The sequence below is a fragment of the Corvus brachyrhynchos genome, unplaced genomic scaffold (genome assembly GCF_000691975.1).
Source record: "Corvus brachyrhynchos isolate BGI_N302 unplaced genomic scaffold, ASM69197v1 scaffold29, whole genome shotgun sequence".
NCBI lineage: Eukaryota > Metazoa > Chordata > Aves > Passeriformes > Corvidae > Corvus > Corvus brachyrhynchos.
In genome coordinates this window covers 1,199,901-1,215,793 of record NW_008240033.1, presented here as the reverse complement: position 1 = coordinate 1,215,793, position 15,893 = coordinate 1,199,901, and the positions used below count along the sequence as shown (strand labels likewise).

At 37.8% G+C, this 15,893-nt stretch overlaps 1 protein-coding gene across 1 annotated transcript in view; it reads right to left on the bottom strand.

Annotated features, from left to right (window-relative positions):
* Positions 1–1,510: 1,510 nt before the first annotated feature.
* The window catches only part of LOC103622092 (V-type proton ATPase subunit S1), a 51,486-nt gene continuing 37,103 nt past the window's right edge, over positions 1,511–15,893 (bottom strand). The window contains exons 7-10 of the mRNA XM_008640986.2: positions 14,547–14,788; positions 13,907–13,960; positions 6,954–7,191; positions 1,511–2,228 (exon numbers count right to left, since the gene is read on the bottom strand). Coding sequence (XP_008639208.1) covers positions 2,019–2,228; positions 6,954–7,191; positions 13,907–13,960; positions 14,547–14,788 — 744 coding nt within the window. The 3' untranslated portion in view covers positions 1,511–2,018. The remainder of the gene's footprint in view (positions 2,229–6,953; positions 7,192–13,906; positions 13,961–14,546; positions 14,789–15,893) is intronic.

The window sequence follows — 15,893 nt, the reverse complement described above, 5'->3', positions numbered from 1 at the left end:
GTGAGCTGTAGGAGAGCCCACAGGCTCAAGAGGAGGCCAGATAAATTCATGGGCTATAACTATACCCAGAGTTATTAAATACAAAGGCAACACTTCTAGTTGAGGAAGTACCTGAGCTAAATGGTGGAGAATGGGAGAACATCTGCAGGGAGCACTACTAGATGCTCACCATACTCATACCACTGCTGGAGATAGAATGCTAAGCTAGGTGGCCTGGTAAAGCTGTTCTTCAGTTCTTTTCATCACCACTGTTGAACAAAATCAATTCCAAATTTTATTGAAACTAGATAAAAGTCCTAAGAAAGCTGTCTTCTACGAAGCAAGTCCTTTGTAATAGCCTTTCCCTCTCCTAGCGACAGTTACATGACTATTATGTCAATTTTCCGTTGTCACATTCATACAACCTGCTTCGAAGGGAGAATTAATAAAACAAGTCCAGTTGTCTCCTGGCAACTAATTGTGCAAAGAAAATACGCCTTTCTAACACAGAGGCTTTGTGTAGATCAAATGCATTCTCTGAGGTTCTGAAAAGCATTTGGGAAAAATATTACAGCACAGGAGACACCTCTGCTAGTTATATGACACTTTCCTTTTGTTTTCTAGGTCAGGGTTGACTGATTCAGAAGGAATAGCTTCAGACAGCATTTAATTTACTTTTTGGACTGCATAATAAAAGTGTGACACCCAGAAATGATGAATAGAAACTATTGTCTGTCTAGTTAAATAGTTGATTCCAACTGTCTTTCCTTTGTTTCATTGTACAGGATCAGAAAAGTTACATTTTTTCTCATTTCACAAATGTAATTTTGTCCAAATGCCTTTTTTTTTTTAACTACTAATTGAACATGCCCAGTCAAAACAAAACATACCAGAAGAAAGAATAAAAGCCTTATTTTTACCTTTTTTTGCGATTTTACCATTGCTCTTTTACTGTTTCCTTGTTCTTAATAAAATTTAGTAATTCACTCCATAATCAGATTACCCAATTAGAAGATATAGTGTTTCTATTAATTGCAGAAGAACACAGCACACTGTGAATGTTTTCAGGCTTCTAGAAGCACTGAGATGACCATAAAATGCTCAGACTTAAACAGTACATTATCACAGTGCTTCTAACAATTTTATGTACTAGTTTTCCTTTTTTTTTTGTATGAACTTCATAACTTCTCCAAAGATGCCTGGAAAATGGAGGAGGCTAAGAAAATGACCTTATCTCTGTTAGATGCTCTCTGCACCGGCACATTGAATCATAATAGGTTCTGAACCTGAAATTTGCATTCACTGCCATGACACCAAATCTCATTTTGTGATCTGTTTGGACAAGGACCTATCTTGCCTAGAACCCCATCAGCTGTCCATGGCTAAAGCAAACACAAGTCAGCGTTACTCAATCTAATTCTCACAAGCATAAGATAACATTAGATGGAAGCCAAACTTTAATCTAACCCTTCTCCTTCATGATACCACATCTGAACAAAGTAATGTATTTTGAAAGGACTTCTCAGGACCATCTATTTAGTGACTTACACTTTATTACTTCTGTACATTTCTGGATGTTTTACTCAAGAGATAAAATTTCAAAACACAGTTAAAATTTCTTAAGTTGTAGCATCATCATGACATTTACTGAAGAGCCTTTAGAGATACCAGTATTTTCAATATATAGCTTCCCATCAACAATATTTTATCCTTCCCAGTTATCTATGTTGTGGTATGCTTTCTTTGTCAATAAAAGTTAATCTGAAGGAAGTTTTGAATGGCCTTTCTAATAGCCAGAGACAGTAATAACCTCTACAGTCTCACTTCAGAACCTTAACACAAAAAGCTGTTAACAAATGATCGTAATAACAAATAGAATTATTATTGTTGCCAAACATAAGGATCACTTTTATATGTAGGTTAATTATCTGATTTTCCTATGGTATCTTTTCAAGTTATATATATATGAAGTAAAAAGGTTATAAAAATCATAAACATCAGACCAGGAAAAGCCACAGTGTCATTAAGTCAATCCATGGCTATTCTGTCTGAGGAACTGACAGAGCTGGACCTTTGGGATCATCAAATCTGTTGTTTGTTGTGAGCTGCATGATCATATGGATTCCATAGGTCAGGATCCATAGTAAAATTATAGATGTTACCAAGCCCATCCAGATTGCAGGAGTGAAGAAACCTGTACAGTCACTTGCGTAGGAAAACTGGTTGTTTATAATGTTGAAGCCTTGAATCTGAAAATGAAGAAAGGTAGACAGATGAGTGCAATTAAGCATGGAGCGTAGTCCCTACTTTCAGGATATACGTGGTAATTACAAAAACCCACACCTTTTAACTATTATACTCTGCCCATTAAAAAAAGAGTGAGAACAAAATCCTCTGCAAAACAATCTCCTTTTCACCCAGGAAATTAAAGATGCAGAATCCATTTCTTTGGTAAGAAGTAGGTTTCCCACTTCAGAAATTTGTATTACTTTTAGAAGTAAAGTCCCACAGGGGACATGTGATCAGTATTCTGCAGTCACATAATCAGCATATCAGTTGATTCATTGATCATCGGCTCAATGACCACTTCAGAACCAGGAAACTCAAAGCACTCAAAGGCATGAGAGTTAAGGCTGCTCAGATCATGACATTTGTTGAAATAATCTGACAGTTTTAGCTCATAGCTCCTTGACAAACAAAACTCCTGGAACATACTTTAAAATGCATCTAATAAAGATGACCTTTTTTGGCTGAGTTTTAGTGAAAGTTCAAGGAGAAAAAAGTTGTGAAATCTTTCTTCCTCCCTCCTTAGACATCAAAGACTCAGAGCAGAAGGGAAGGCTTGCTTTATTGAGGTATGGGATATGTGTTGTGTATTAACTTATGAAACCTATATAAACTTTTCAAAAGCAGTTAGAGAAGTTTGTAATATCTCTGCTTTGACTGAATTCTCAATGTTTGCCACTGACTGACCTCCAACCATGTAATTCTCCTCAGAAAAATCAACAAATTTGGAGATATATTCTCTGCCTAGATCCCAATTGTACAAAAATAGCAACAAACTGAATGCCTTTGAGACCACTAACTTTCTAGAAATTTTGTTCAAACCAGTCAAAGGATTAGAAAACTATGAAGAAAGGGAAGACAATCCCCACCTCTACAAACGCGCATAATGGCATAAGCACCGATTCCTTCAGAAGGAAGGGAACATAACTGGTGGAGGAAGAGGAAGGAAAGAATTCATCTGATCTCATTTTGATTCATTCTTAAAAATTTTATAAAGAAAAATGAAGACTGGGATTCTTATGCATTTACAGAATCTTTGAAATGGATGTGTAAGGAAAGCAAATATCACAAACCCACTGGTAAAGAAACAACACGTTAAAAATTACTATTTTCTATACATATTATCAAATAAAAATTTTAAAAAAATGATTGTTTTACTTCAATCACTTCTACCACCAGGCAATAAGCAAGAAAGCAGAAGATCATGGATTTCCTTTATGTGTTCCCACTCCATGATTATTCTATGGTTTACAATAAAATAAATGGAAAGCTTTAGTTTATTTGTGGTAATAAAAGAGTTTGTATTTCCTAGGAAAGGTGTTGGTACAAACTGAACAAATCCACCATGCTACACCAGTAAACACTCTGGGTTTGCATTCAGTCATGGCTCAGGTGCCTAAAATTAATGTTTATGTAATATGTGTTTTATGAGCAATGTCTGTACCTTCCAGAATGATGATTAATAAAACTATTATTATATGAAGAACTAAGGGCTCTTTAGATAATGTGAAGACAATTTTAGCAATTCAACGTTTTCTAGGCCTTGTAGAAGAATCTTTACAAGTCAGATCATGGTAGCTAACTCACAAAGACTGTCAGCTTTCATCAAAGGTTCTCGGGCTTCTGATTAAAGCAGGATTAGTGAAAGTAAGCTGCAGGGCTGGACAACTGTTTGCACAGTTTTAGAGAATACACGTGATTGCAAAAGCCTTCTCTTGTTAAGCCACTGCTTTGACCACAAGTGAGAATGTAAATAGGAGTCATGAAATGTAGCTTGAACGACTTACTGGCAATAAAAACAGAAAGCAGGTGACAATTTAAGTCATTTGTGTTCAAAAAACCGGATTGAAATTCTAGAAGACAATACACACTTCTTACCACATTTACAAGAACTCTCTGAAGTACTTAACAAGTACTTTATTCCATTTAGAAGAGCTTTGCCACTCCTGATTTAGAGCCAGAAATACTGAAATTTATTATTTTCATTCTAGTGGTCCTCTCCTTTTATTTTTTTTTTTAAAAACAGCATTATGCTTCTTGAACTGCCTAGGTGAAAGATTCAATTCTACATTCCTAAAACGCTATGTCTACTTTTAGGCAGGAGATGAAGAATACGCAGAGTTATTTTATTGTTTTTCTGAAGCTTTATCCTTTCTGTGGGGGTGTTAAGACACCAGGCAGGAGATAATAACGAGACTCTTAGCAGCATATATAGAGAAGTTAAAAATACTTACGCGTGGTTCTCTAGTATTTAAGAATGCAAAAGCCTTTTGTATATAGGCCTCTGCACCGTGGGAGTCTTAATTTTAGTGTTTGGACCAGTCATTTGTCTTTGTTATACAAGTCTGTATTTACTGTTTTTAAATATTTTTGAACAGACATTTCTCATCATATGACCTTTGACAAAAAGTTCAAGCAAAATATGCTGGGTTTATGGCTCTTAAATGCACACCAAACTTCTAATTTTTGAACTTTGAGATATTTTAGCTACAAAGAATCCAAATATTCTTGATTTTAAAGTTTTTGGCAGTTTTTCATAGGTTTCAAAGTGCTTCTAAACCACACATACTAAAGAAAAGCAGTGCTTTTGGTGGCAGCCTCCTCTTTAAGCTCTTTGACAAATATGAGATCCTCAAAAGGACAAAAGGTATCGTGGTAGAACAACCATTCCTGTAGCAACAACAACCAACAAAACCCCCACTAAACCCAGAGCAGTTTTGGTGCTCTGTACAGGTATGGTGAGACAGGAGTAGTGACATCCTACGCTGTGAGCACGCCTGGACAGCATCCCACAGAGCTTCTTCAGTGGTAGTGAGTGAGGCAGCTCCAGAACTGAAGTAAAAGGCTACACCAGTTCAACCTTGCCTTGGAACAAGCTGTGCAAAGCTTCCCTCTGTAGCTGTGACTGTCCTTCTATTACTGTGATCTAGCTTCCAGCAGCCAGCACTGCAAAGTGCAATTGTGCCAGTTTGATTGGCACTGGATCCTGGTTTCTAATTCATTGCGTAACATTGACATGAAAATCGTGTTCTTCAGTTTCAGCAACAAGATTTTGTGCTGGCTGCAACTACTGAGCACATCCCACATGCTTTTTTCCATGCAACAGTGTTCAGGGGTTTCTAAACCTTATGCAATAACAAGACTGATGTTGAGATCACCTTTCAGTATGTATCAGTGGAAGGCACCTGGAAAAGTATGATCTAGGTCAGATAGAACTTGGAAATGAGCCCAGAATCATGACCTTCTGTTTTCTCACACAACAGAAAAAAATCAGACTGGGAGTTTTTACGTTGTGTTCCATCTTTAGGAAATGATCAGAGAAAAAGCCCTTTCTCAAGAGGAATTGGAAGTTCTATTGTCTGGACAGTGGAAGCAGCTGCTGTTCCAGATCAATAAGGAAGATGAGAAACCTATTACTTCTACTCTTGGTTAAGACCACAATGAAAGGATGCCTACTAAAGTTGGAGCAAGGCTTATTTAAGAACGCAGTAATATAGAAATTCAAGGAAAAGACAGATGGTAAGTGAACACTTTGTAATTCCACAGGCCATGTCCTTTCATATCTTAGTGATGCAAAAGCCTAACTCCAAAGAGTTAACTAGGCAAAGTACAGTTGCATGGACAATGGTATTTTCAGTCCTTTACAAAAAAAATACCATCATAAGGAACCTTCACAACATTAGTATGTATTGCAACATGGTTTCTCAAAAAATGGTGAGACTTGATACTGGAATTTGTGCAAAATAAATCTAAGCACCAATGCTCTTTCTTTGAGATTTCCATTGTTTAAGCAGAAATGTTAAGTCTAGAGTCAGATTATTGAGATTTGGTTTGTTATCAGAATTATAAATACAATTATATCAGCATTTGTATCCAGTTATCATGAGGTTAGCTCATGTTTGACAAATAGAGTACAGTTTGGAATTATTCCTATTATCTTCATGATCTCTTTCATCAAAGAGATCCTTTAGTGCAATATTGTTTTAAGATATAAATGTTGTTTCTCTGAAGTCAAGAACAAAGTTCAAAATAGTAAAGGTGTAATCATCTACACCTCACATATGTAGTCTGTACTACTGTAATAAATATGCAGAAAAGCTTTGTTTTCATTCAAAAAAAGCCAGCTGCTTTCCTTCTGGGCCACGCAGGACCTAGTACCATTCCTGATTGAAGTCCATGGCAAACCTCCCATTAAATTTAGTTGCACTGGGCTTTGTTTCTAGCTGCAGGAGTACCGACAGTCCATGTCACTGAAAACAGCAGCCACACTGAGCTATACTTTCCTGGGTAAACAAAGTGCCAAGAAATCAAATAAAAACAAAGTAAGCAGCATAAAGCCACCCACCTAAGAGGCCCCTGTTTCCAAGAGCAGCCCAATTCATTAAACAGGCATGAGGACTTAGTCATTCTTTGCCTGATTAAGCGCATTTGGTTTAATTGGTTTTTCTTTCCTGTGGACAACTTCATAGTTTTGTTTTTCAAAGCTGTGCTTTCATGTTCTCCTTGTTCAGCAACTGGCATCTTTTGTACCCCTCTACCAAATAGCTCACCTAGAGGAACAGCTTTTCTTTTACGTTTCCCCCCAGGCTGAAATGAAGGTAAGGGGATTTTGAATGTGTGTCATTCAACACCTACAATAGTAAGTAAAAGTTCTTGGAGTTGTCTCTGAAATGGCAATGCATACTCACTTGCAACTTGGAAATGAAAACATCCCAATTTTTTGCCTCATCATTGGATGGAACTAGCCTTGCAGGATAGAGATTGCTTGTTCCCACCAGCTGACAATGAAATGAATACTCTGCAGGGGCAGAGATAGCAGAAACATTAAATTTAGCAAGCTTTTCTCCATCTTGTACAATCTCAACTGAATCTAAAGTGGACCATTTTCTGGCGGAGCCTTCATAGAACTTGTTGTTCATTAAAAACCTAGGAACAGAGGACAAAAAAAAAAAGAAGTCAAAAGGTTAGAAGGAAAAAAATTAATATACATTTGATAAAGTACTGGTGGCAGATAAAGGTTCACTACTGCTGGCTGCAAACATCACAGCTGATGATGACATGGCCTCCCATGTCATTAAGATGGTTGAGAAGTGAAGACATTCTGTGAATGTGTTTACTACTGAGAGTTTCATCTCACAAGCACAGCTTTCTTACAACTGTGGCAGGCAAGAAGCAAACGCAATTTCATTCTTCAAGGGCCTCTGCCAGCGCCATATTTCATCAGTTACCAACAGTTTATAACCAGAGGAGGAGAAGCTGAGAAAGTGTCAGTAAGACTGCAGTGCCTCTGAATAAACACTTCATGGGATTTTTGGAAAATTGCTTTTATGATAGGTACAAGCATGATAGCCATTCTAATTTATCACTGCAATTCTTTCTTAGCTCAAATGCCTAAACGGCAATTTCCTTTGCAAAGGTCTGAATTTGATGTAGAAGACAGTTTTGCCTAACTGGAGGGTTGGGAGGGATTGTCAGCTCTAGTTTCACAATTGGAAGTAGGCTAGGCGCAAAAAAGTATTTTCTTATTTTGAAAGCGTCTGTGTATGTGTGGTATTGCAGCAGTATCCAGCAGTTTATAATCATGGAATTTATGTGTGTGTTACTACCAATGCAGTCTGAACAGCTCCCAACAGAAACAATTGAGAATTGAACAATACAGACATCCAGAAGTACATCCTGATCCTTTACAGATCAGGACTATGTGCTAATCTTTGCCAATTTTTATACTGTTACTTTTAGGCATTCAAGCTATTTCATAAGGAAATTATAAACCTTTCTCCTTAGTGTACATTTTTTAATACTTTAACCCTACTTGGTCAATGCAAGTGTACCTCTATATAGTTTGCTGATGATTTCTTTCGATTATTGATAGCCACAAAAGATTTAGAAGAGAAATCTATTTAGCAATAAATGAGACTTGCTACAAAATTAAGTTTTCTAATATGTCTATCCACAATGGGTAACACTGTATGTTGACTTTAAAATACGAAGTAATAACTTAGATGCAATTATGATTGGTTTGAAAAAAAAGTACAGTCATCTTAAATGTGTCACAATATAGACTATTTTATGTTCTATAGGGTATATGTATATAGAAAGAATATTCTCTCTGTAGAGTATTGCTTGTTTGCTCAAATTAGTTACTTTCAATATTGTGTCAACCACACAACATAGAATCTAACCACAAATTATACTTTTTTTTTTTTTAAATATTAATAATCTGTGGCCATTCATATAACTTCAGAATCCTCAAGAATTTCAAAATGCTCGGAAGGAATTCTAGAACACAGTGTCATTGAAGTGAGCAAAGGATGTTTTGTCTTATGGCATTCCTTATGTTTTAAGCCTGAGCCATTCTATCCATAAAACATTCAGCTGCAAGCATCAGTGAAAAAGAAAAAAAAATTTGAATTCCATCCAGTCCACATTCACAAATATATATAGAAAATATTCTATTCTTACACAGTTACAAAATTAAAACTTTGATATTATTGCTAGAAGAAAGAAACCTTTTCCTGATTTACAGTACAATCTGAACAGAATTTCCATGGTGTCCCAGTAGCAATGCTAGAGGCACTAGCTGAAAGCCAGTTGTAAACACAGAGAAGCTTACTTAAATGTTTATGCCAACCACAGAGGCCGGTTTGGTCTGTACATTTGCTGGTAAGATGAGAAAAGTGGTGAAGAAGGAAATTCCTTGTAAACTGACCATATGATCAAAAAGTTTTATAAGGCCATGTACGTGAGTGAAAGGGAATACTATCTCTCCACATTACACCAGACTAAAATGTTGTGTTACTTGCAGACTTACGGGAATTAATATTCTAATTGGTTAACTAGTTGAGCACAGTTAACTTAGTAATACAGGCTCTTATCTTTAGCATTTTCCCAAACAACTAACAGTGAATAGCCTCCAACAAGCACACACTTAACTGATAACTGATGTAACTATAGTTCATTAAATTACAAGAAAAAAAGACATTCAAAAAACAAAAATCTATAGAATTACTTCATTAACATTTTCTCAAATGAGTGGATAGCAAATAGAAGGAGCACATTATAGCAAATTAATCATACAGAGCAGAGAGAGAACAAAGGTTTTATCTGCAGAACTGAAAGTACTTTGGCTTTTTAAGGAAATGTTACGTTCGTGTTAAACATTAGAGACAATTATGTACATTAGAGACATTATGTACTTTATGTATGGTGGCACAGAAAACTCCTGGTCATGGGCCAGGTTCCCTTTGTGCCAGATAACTGTATGAACTCTGAATGCCACCACCACTGATCATGTCTCATGTGGCTAATCATTACAAGCAGAGGTATTTCTGAAGCAGAAGATAGCTAGTATTACTGTTTCAAAGATTCAAAGAGAAACACAACTGTTAAGCAAAAGAATTTAAAACATGTTTTTTTGGGTCAGCTCTATTCTGTTCTATACACTGAGCAACAACAGCAGTCAAGTATGTATCAATGTAAGTTTGGAATACTAATGCTCTACACTTCCATTCACTTGGACACTTTTTCCCAGAGAAAATGACAGACAAGTGCTCAAACAGCTGGATCAGTTTATGAGAGAGCTGAGATGGTGCTTCTTCCAGCAAAGAACTACTTCCCACTGCTCCCACTCCTGCTGCAGCAGCAGCTTCCTTTTCTAAAACTATCACAACACTCTACAGCCACTCCCTAACAGCTCATCTCCCAGTGCAAGAGCAGGAGGATGAATAAAACTGTAACTTTTGCTACAGAGAGGGAGAGGGAGGTGACAGCTGTGTGTGTGCACAGGCTGAAGCAGCAGTTGCAGCTGTAAGTGGGAGGTGGGATATGACCAGCTGCTCGTACGTGGGCATGGACTGGTGCTGATAAGGGGGGTAGAGTCTGGATCCCGCTCATGCTGCTGAAGTTAGAACCTCTTTTATTGATTAATAAACTGAGCTACCTGAACATGGTCCTCTCTGGCCTCACTTTCTGTCTTCAAGATAAGCTCTCCTACACTTAAGTAAATGGCCTTCACAGAGGCAAAAAGTGAAGTCATGGCTCTCAGCTCTGTTCCTTCCACCTCTTTACCCTGCTTGTGTCCTGTTTGTGAAGGCAGACCATGATCTTACCAAGGAGTAATCTTGATCAAGAAATGTAATCAAAATGAACCAAAAGGGGAAAACAGAGGTTGTAATGTATGTCTATGGAAGCTCTTGACAAGAGACATACTGAGATACAGAAGGTGAATAAAGTGTTAGCAAATCATGAAAAAAGTCAATAGCTTGTTCTGGTTCTGTTCCATGTATCTTATTATTTGCATTATATAGCATGCAATACTGTATTATGGTAGCTAACAGAGGCCTAAAATGACACTATTGTCCCATCAAGTGACAATCCAACAGAAAACTACAAATAAACAGGTGAGTCTTTAGAATTATTTTTAATTTATAAAGGCTCTGAGGTGTTAGAGGTTGATACCAGCCAGCAGCCAAGCACACATTTAGCTGTTTGCTCATTTCCCATCGTCGACAGGACAGGGGGGAGAACAGAAAGAGCAAACATGAGGAAACTTGTAGGTCAAGATAAAGACAGCTTAATAAGCAAAGGGAAGAGGGGAAAAAAGCAATACAGAAGCAGTCACTCTCTACCTCCCACACACAGGCCAATGCATGGTGAAGGTTCACGAAATGGTTACCCTGGAAGCTACTCCCTACATTCTTCCTCTATTCCATTTTACATTTCTAAGCACCTGTGTCATACATAAAAATTCATCGATTTAGACATATTTGTGTTTAAATGCCCTGAAGGTCTATTAAAAACCTGGATCACACATGGACCAATGGAATAAATCAAATTCTGCAAAACACAGCCAGCCTATGCTACTCTTACTTGCTGGGCATGACAACGTTCAGGACCTTACCTGAGCTATCTTTTCAAATCCTCACCTATTGTGGAGCCTGAGTTTCTTATTCCAGCTTCAATGGCTGTTTATGCATTTTGGTATTTAGTTATAATGTGTTCAAGTAGAAGCACAGGTCAAGAAAGACTTTTTGAGTATTTCTACTTCTACTACAACAGGCTTAAAGGATAGAAAAATTTTTCCTGAAAAAGAAAGAAAATGTGAACCATTCACCTTTTGTACTATTTTTCTTTAAATTACAGTTAGTCTGTCTGCAGAGTTGCTTCAAATTTCTTCTCTCCAGATGCAACTCAGATTCATGACCACATTAAATTTTTCATCCAATAACTAATTAAAATCATAATTCTTTTAATAAACAGATGGCTAAACGTAAATAATCCTCACTAAATCCATGTGTGTACTAACATCACATTTGATCTTCTGCCAGCTGCAGCAAACAAAATCTAAGATAAATGTTTCAGAGGATTTTGTTTCTATAGTAGTGTCTCAAGGTTTGCAATTTGCTGTTGTACAGTTAAGTGAAGCCTTTTGACTGCTGAAGAAACAACACCTTTAAGATCTAGCAGTAAACTAGTTTTGAAGCACAGTGCCATGCTCCATAGGATGCTTTATGAATTACACTATTTTGTTGGAACTCTAATTTTACTAGAAAGGATGATATTATGCTGAGGACAGCCATATTCAGGACAAAAGTAGGAAACAACCAGATTCATTCATAGAGAAAGAAATTACAGCAGACCAGCTAAGACTTGTGCTAGGATATGTAAAGATGAAGAATGAGAATCAGAGCAGTGTTTTGGAGGGTCTGTCTCTATCAGAGTGGGACAGGAGCAGTAAAGAGCAGACACAAGTGCATCATGGCAGCACCAGAGAAAGTGGTATTTTGGGATTTGTAGTAAAAGGAAAAATACAACTTGGGTATAGTCTTGGTTTGAGATCAGTATTTTTTGAATGGGATCCAAGGAAAATATTTTTTTAATTCCCCATGGTGTTTAGGGAACATGTCCCTTTGATAATTCACAATATTGAGACCAAGACATGCTTGACACCATCACCAAGGACAAGTCTCTGGGATCCTATACACAGCTAACTTTAATAGTAAAAAAAGTAAAAATACTATACTAACAGCAATCTTATCTGTACATTATGTTCTTCCACGAAGCTCTAGATGTTTGAGGGAGAAGGGAGATGCTAAATAACAGTTTAAGTCTGGTTTTTTGCCACCTGTCATGATCTCTGATAATGACTGCAAGTGTCTCTATGCACTCGGAATACTACTTCAAACACATCACTGACTCTCCTCTACACAAGTTCTTCTGGGGTCCTTTTACCTAAACACAGGATGTCCTTCTGTCTCAGTGTAAATAATGGCATTTATTCACTTGAGCATTCATCTGGACAGGCTGGATTGATGTGCCAGGGCCAATGGTATCAGGTTCAACAAGGCCAAGTGCCAGGTCCTGCCCTTGGGTCACAACAAACCCAGGCAGCGCTACAGGCTCAGGGCAAAGTGGCTGCAAAGATGCCCACTGGAAAAGGACGTGGGGGTGCTGGTCAACAGCAGCTGAACATGACTCAGCCTGTGCCCAAGTGGTCAAGAAGGCCAATGGCATCCTGGCCTGGATCAGCAACAGTGCGGCCAGCAGGACCAGGACAGTGATTGTCCCTCTGTACTTGGCACTGGTGAGGTCACACCTCAAATCCTGTGTCCAGTTCTGGGCCCCCTCACTCCAAGAAAGACATTGAGGGGCTGGAGCTTGTCCAGAGAAGGGTGATGGAGCTGGGGAGGCATCTGGAGCACAAGTCCTATGAGGAGGGGCTGAGGGAGCTGGGGGTGTTTAGCCTGGAGATGAGGAAGCTTATGGCGGGCCTTATCACTCTCTATAACGTGACAGGAGGTTGTAGTGAGGTGGGGGTTCGTTTTGTCTCCCCAGTAAGAAGCCACAGGACAAGAGGAAATGGCTTCAAATTGCACCAGGGAGGTTTAGGTTGAATATTAGATAAAATTTCTTCAGCAAAAGGGTTGCCAAGCCTTGGAATAGGTTGCCCAGGGAAGTGGCTTTGTCTCCATCCCTGAAGATATCTAAAAGATGTCGCACTTAGGACATAGTTTAGTGGTGGACTTGGCAGCACTGGGTTAAAGGTTGGATTCAATGATCACAGAGATATTTTTCAACACAAATGATTCCATGATTCTCCCTTTGATTTTTCTTCACAGGTCTTCCAATTCCCTAGCTTTTCTTCCCTCTTGTCATGGTAGGAGAAATACAGTCTTGTATTGCATCCATGGAGCAAAAAGGACTTTTTAAGACTTTTTGCACCCCTCATTAACCACAAGCTAGCACTAATAGAGTGCACTGGCAATCCACATTAGTACTCAATACAGCCCTGGCTATGCAGGTAGACTTCAGCTGCTAGAGGTTCTTACAAATCACAATTAGATTCACCTGAGAGAGGACTGTGGCCCGATCCTATCAGTAAAACAGGAAGCTGCATATACCAGTACCTTACAGTATGGACGTTTGCCTACAATATTTTTTCAGAACTTTGCCTGAGCACATGAATATATTCTCTGTATAAAGACTGTATTATTGTTTTCCTGCATAGTGACTCCTCAGAAGAGAAAGAAAATAACAAATTCAATAATATCTTCATTTAACTCCTCCCCTTTTTTTTTGCTCCTAATTTATTAACAGGCATTGTAAACCACAAAAGATCTATTTAAAATAAATCGTAAGTTACCTTATCTCTAGGCTGCTGATTCCATTCACTGGTTTTGTGTATTTTAATGACAGTCTAAGAATAAGAAACAGATTTTTAATGTTAGAGTAGTCAGCTTAAATTAGATCATTGTGACATTTCAATTTGAGGGAATATTCTAAATCAGTAGGCAATTACAGAAGTCATATAGCAAAGGTTCAGTACACAGAAAAATATGACTAAATATTTCTAGGGTTTTATTTACCCAAGAGCAGGTGCTTCAAAGTAAAGGAAAACAGAGATCATGTTTCACTAATGTACTTCTAGCTGAATTACTACCTCCTAACTGGCAATACTCCCCTTCAAGAGAATGAAGTTATGATCTCATTAATGCCAGTGGAGATTTTTGTGACTGTGAGATCAGACACAGGGAAACCTGTCTGGATCAAATACAAACAAACAAGGAAGTAAGGAACATAAGAAGAAAAAGACTGAAACTAAGAGGCCTCTTCTGAACAATTTTTGTGGTCTTAACTTTTTTCTTCTAAGAATACAATTTTTTTTTAAAATTTTGGATGCTTTAGAAGAAGAAAATTAAAATAGCACTAATTTTACATTGTAACACTTCTGATAGTTTTCAGAATCGCACGCATAATGATGTGAAATTTCTTGTGCTACTCACGTTGTGTTGCTGTCTGAGCACTCAGAGGCAGAAATATCCACATTCTGTGTTACAAATGTTGCATTTGTCAAATCTATTAAAGCTGAACTGCTGGCTTTGAGGCTGAAATTACTAGCATAAAAAAGGATGCATGTATGGTTTCCAGTGGTCACATTCAGAGGAGGATATGATAAACTGTCTTCTTCCTCAGCAGCCATTAATTGTCGTCTTAATTCTGTCACCACATCAGTTCTTCTAGAAATCTGGAATAACAGCACATTAACAATTCATCCCTTTGTAAGAGTAATTTCAATTGAAAACAGCCCTTCACCATTCTGTACCATGAGCACCCAGTCTTAAACCCCCAATCAACCTCAATATTTATTATTGTCTGTTTGTTTAACTGGTGGTGTGAAGGCTAATGAGGTAATGTTAACCTAGGTTCCTATGGCCAAGTATCCACACGTGAAAACAAGGACCACGGAATTCAGGCAAATGAATGTAAACCATGTTGGTAGTGTTGCCTTAAGATAGTAGTATTCATTTGTGCTAACAGGTAGAAGAATTATTTTTTTTCCCCAGAAGAATATACTGAAAGAAATTTAAGGTTTTTTTCTGCAATACAATCATAAGAAAATTTCAACTTGCTAGTTCAGTGACACTCTTCCCTTAAGCAACAATAATGGTTTTTGCAGTCTTCCATTTTAACAAGCATGAGAGCAGTCTACTTAGCTACAGCAAACTTATTTTTAGACTCTTCTGATGGCTTCTGGAAAAAGAAGACCTTTCCTCATTTGGCTGATGTGTTGAACTCCTACAAGAGACACATCTGCTTTTAGGATATTTCCAGGAATTACATTTAGTAGGTAATGCTTTTAAAAAATGTGCCCAGGGCGTCCTTGGTAAAGCAGCCCCACGGATATCAACAGTTAAAGCAACCTTACCTGTTCTTATCTTACTCCTCATTTCTTATTCAATTCATATTTGGGATATTCCACCTATTTTTGAGTCCCATGTCAGCTTTACAACTTTGTATGCTACAAGTGGCCTCTACCCTTGTATAACTTTAGGGTACAAGAAATGAAAGGCATCACAACGGTTACAAGAACTGTAATTAGGTGGAGCTATTGCCCAGAACTACTTTCCATGGGTTTAAAGACAGTCAAGGACCATTTTCTGGTCTGAAATAGAGACTATAATATCACTTTATAACCTGGATGTGGAGAGGAGCCCCAGAAGGTTCTGTCACCTTAATGGCTGCTCTGTAAACACCACTGGCCATCTGTTACTTACAGCTCGTCTTTGCAGGTACCTCATTCTATCAGTTAAGCAGAATGGGCTCCATTAAAACCCTCTGACTACATGCTC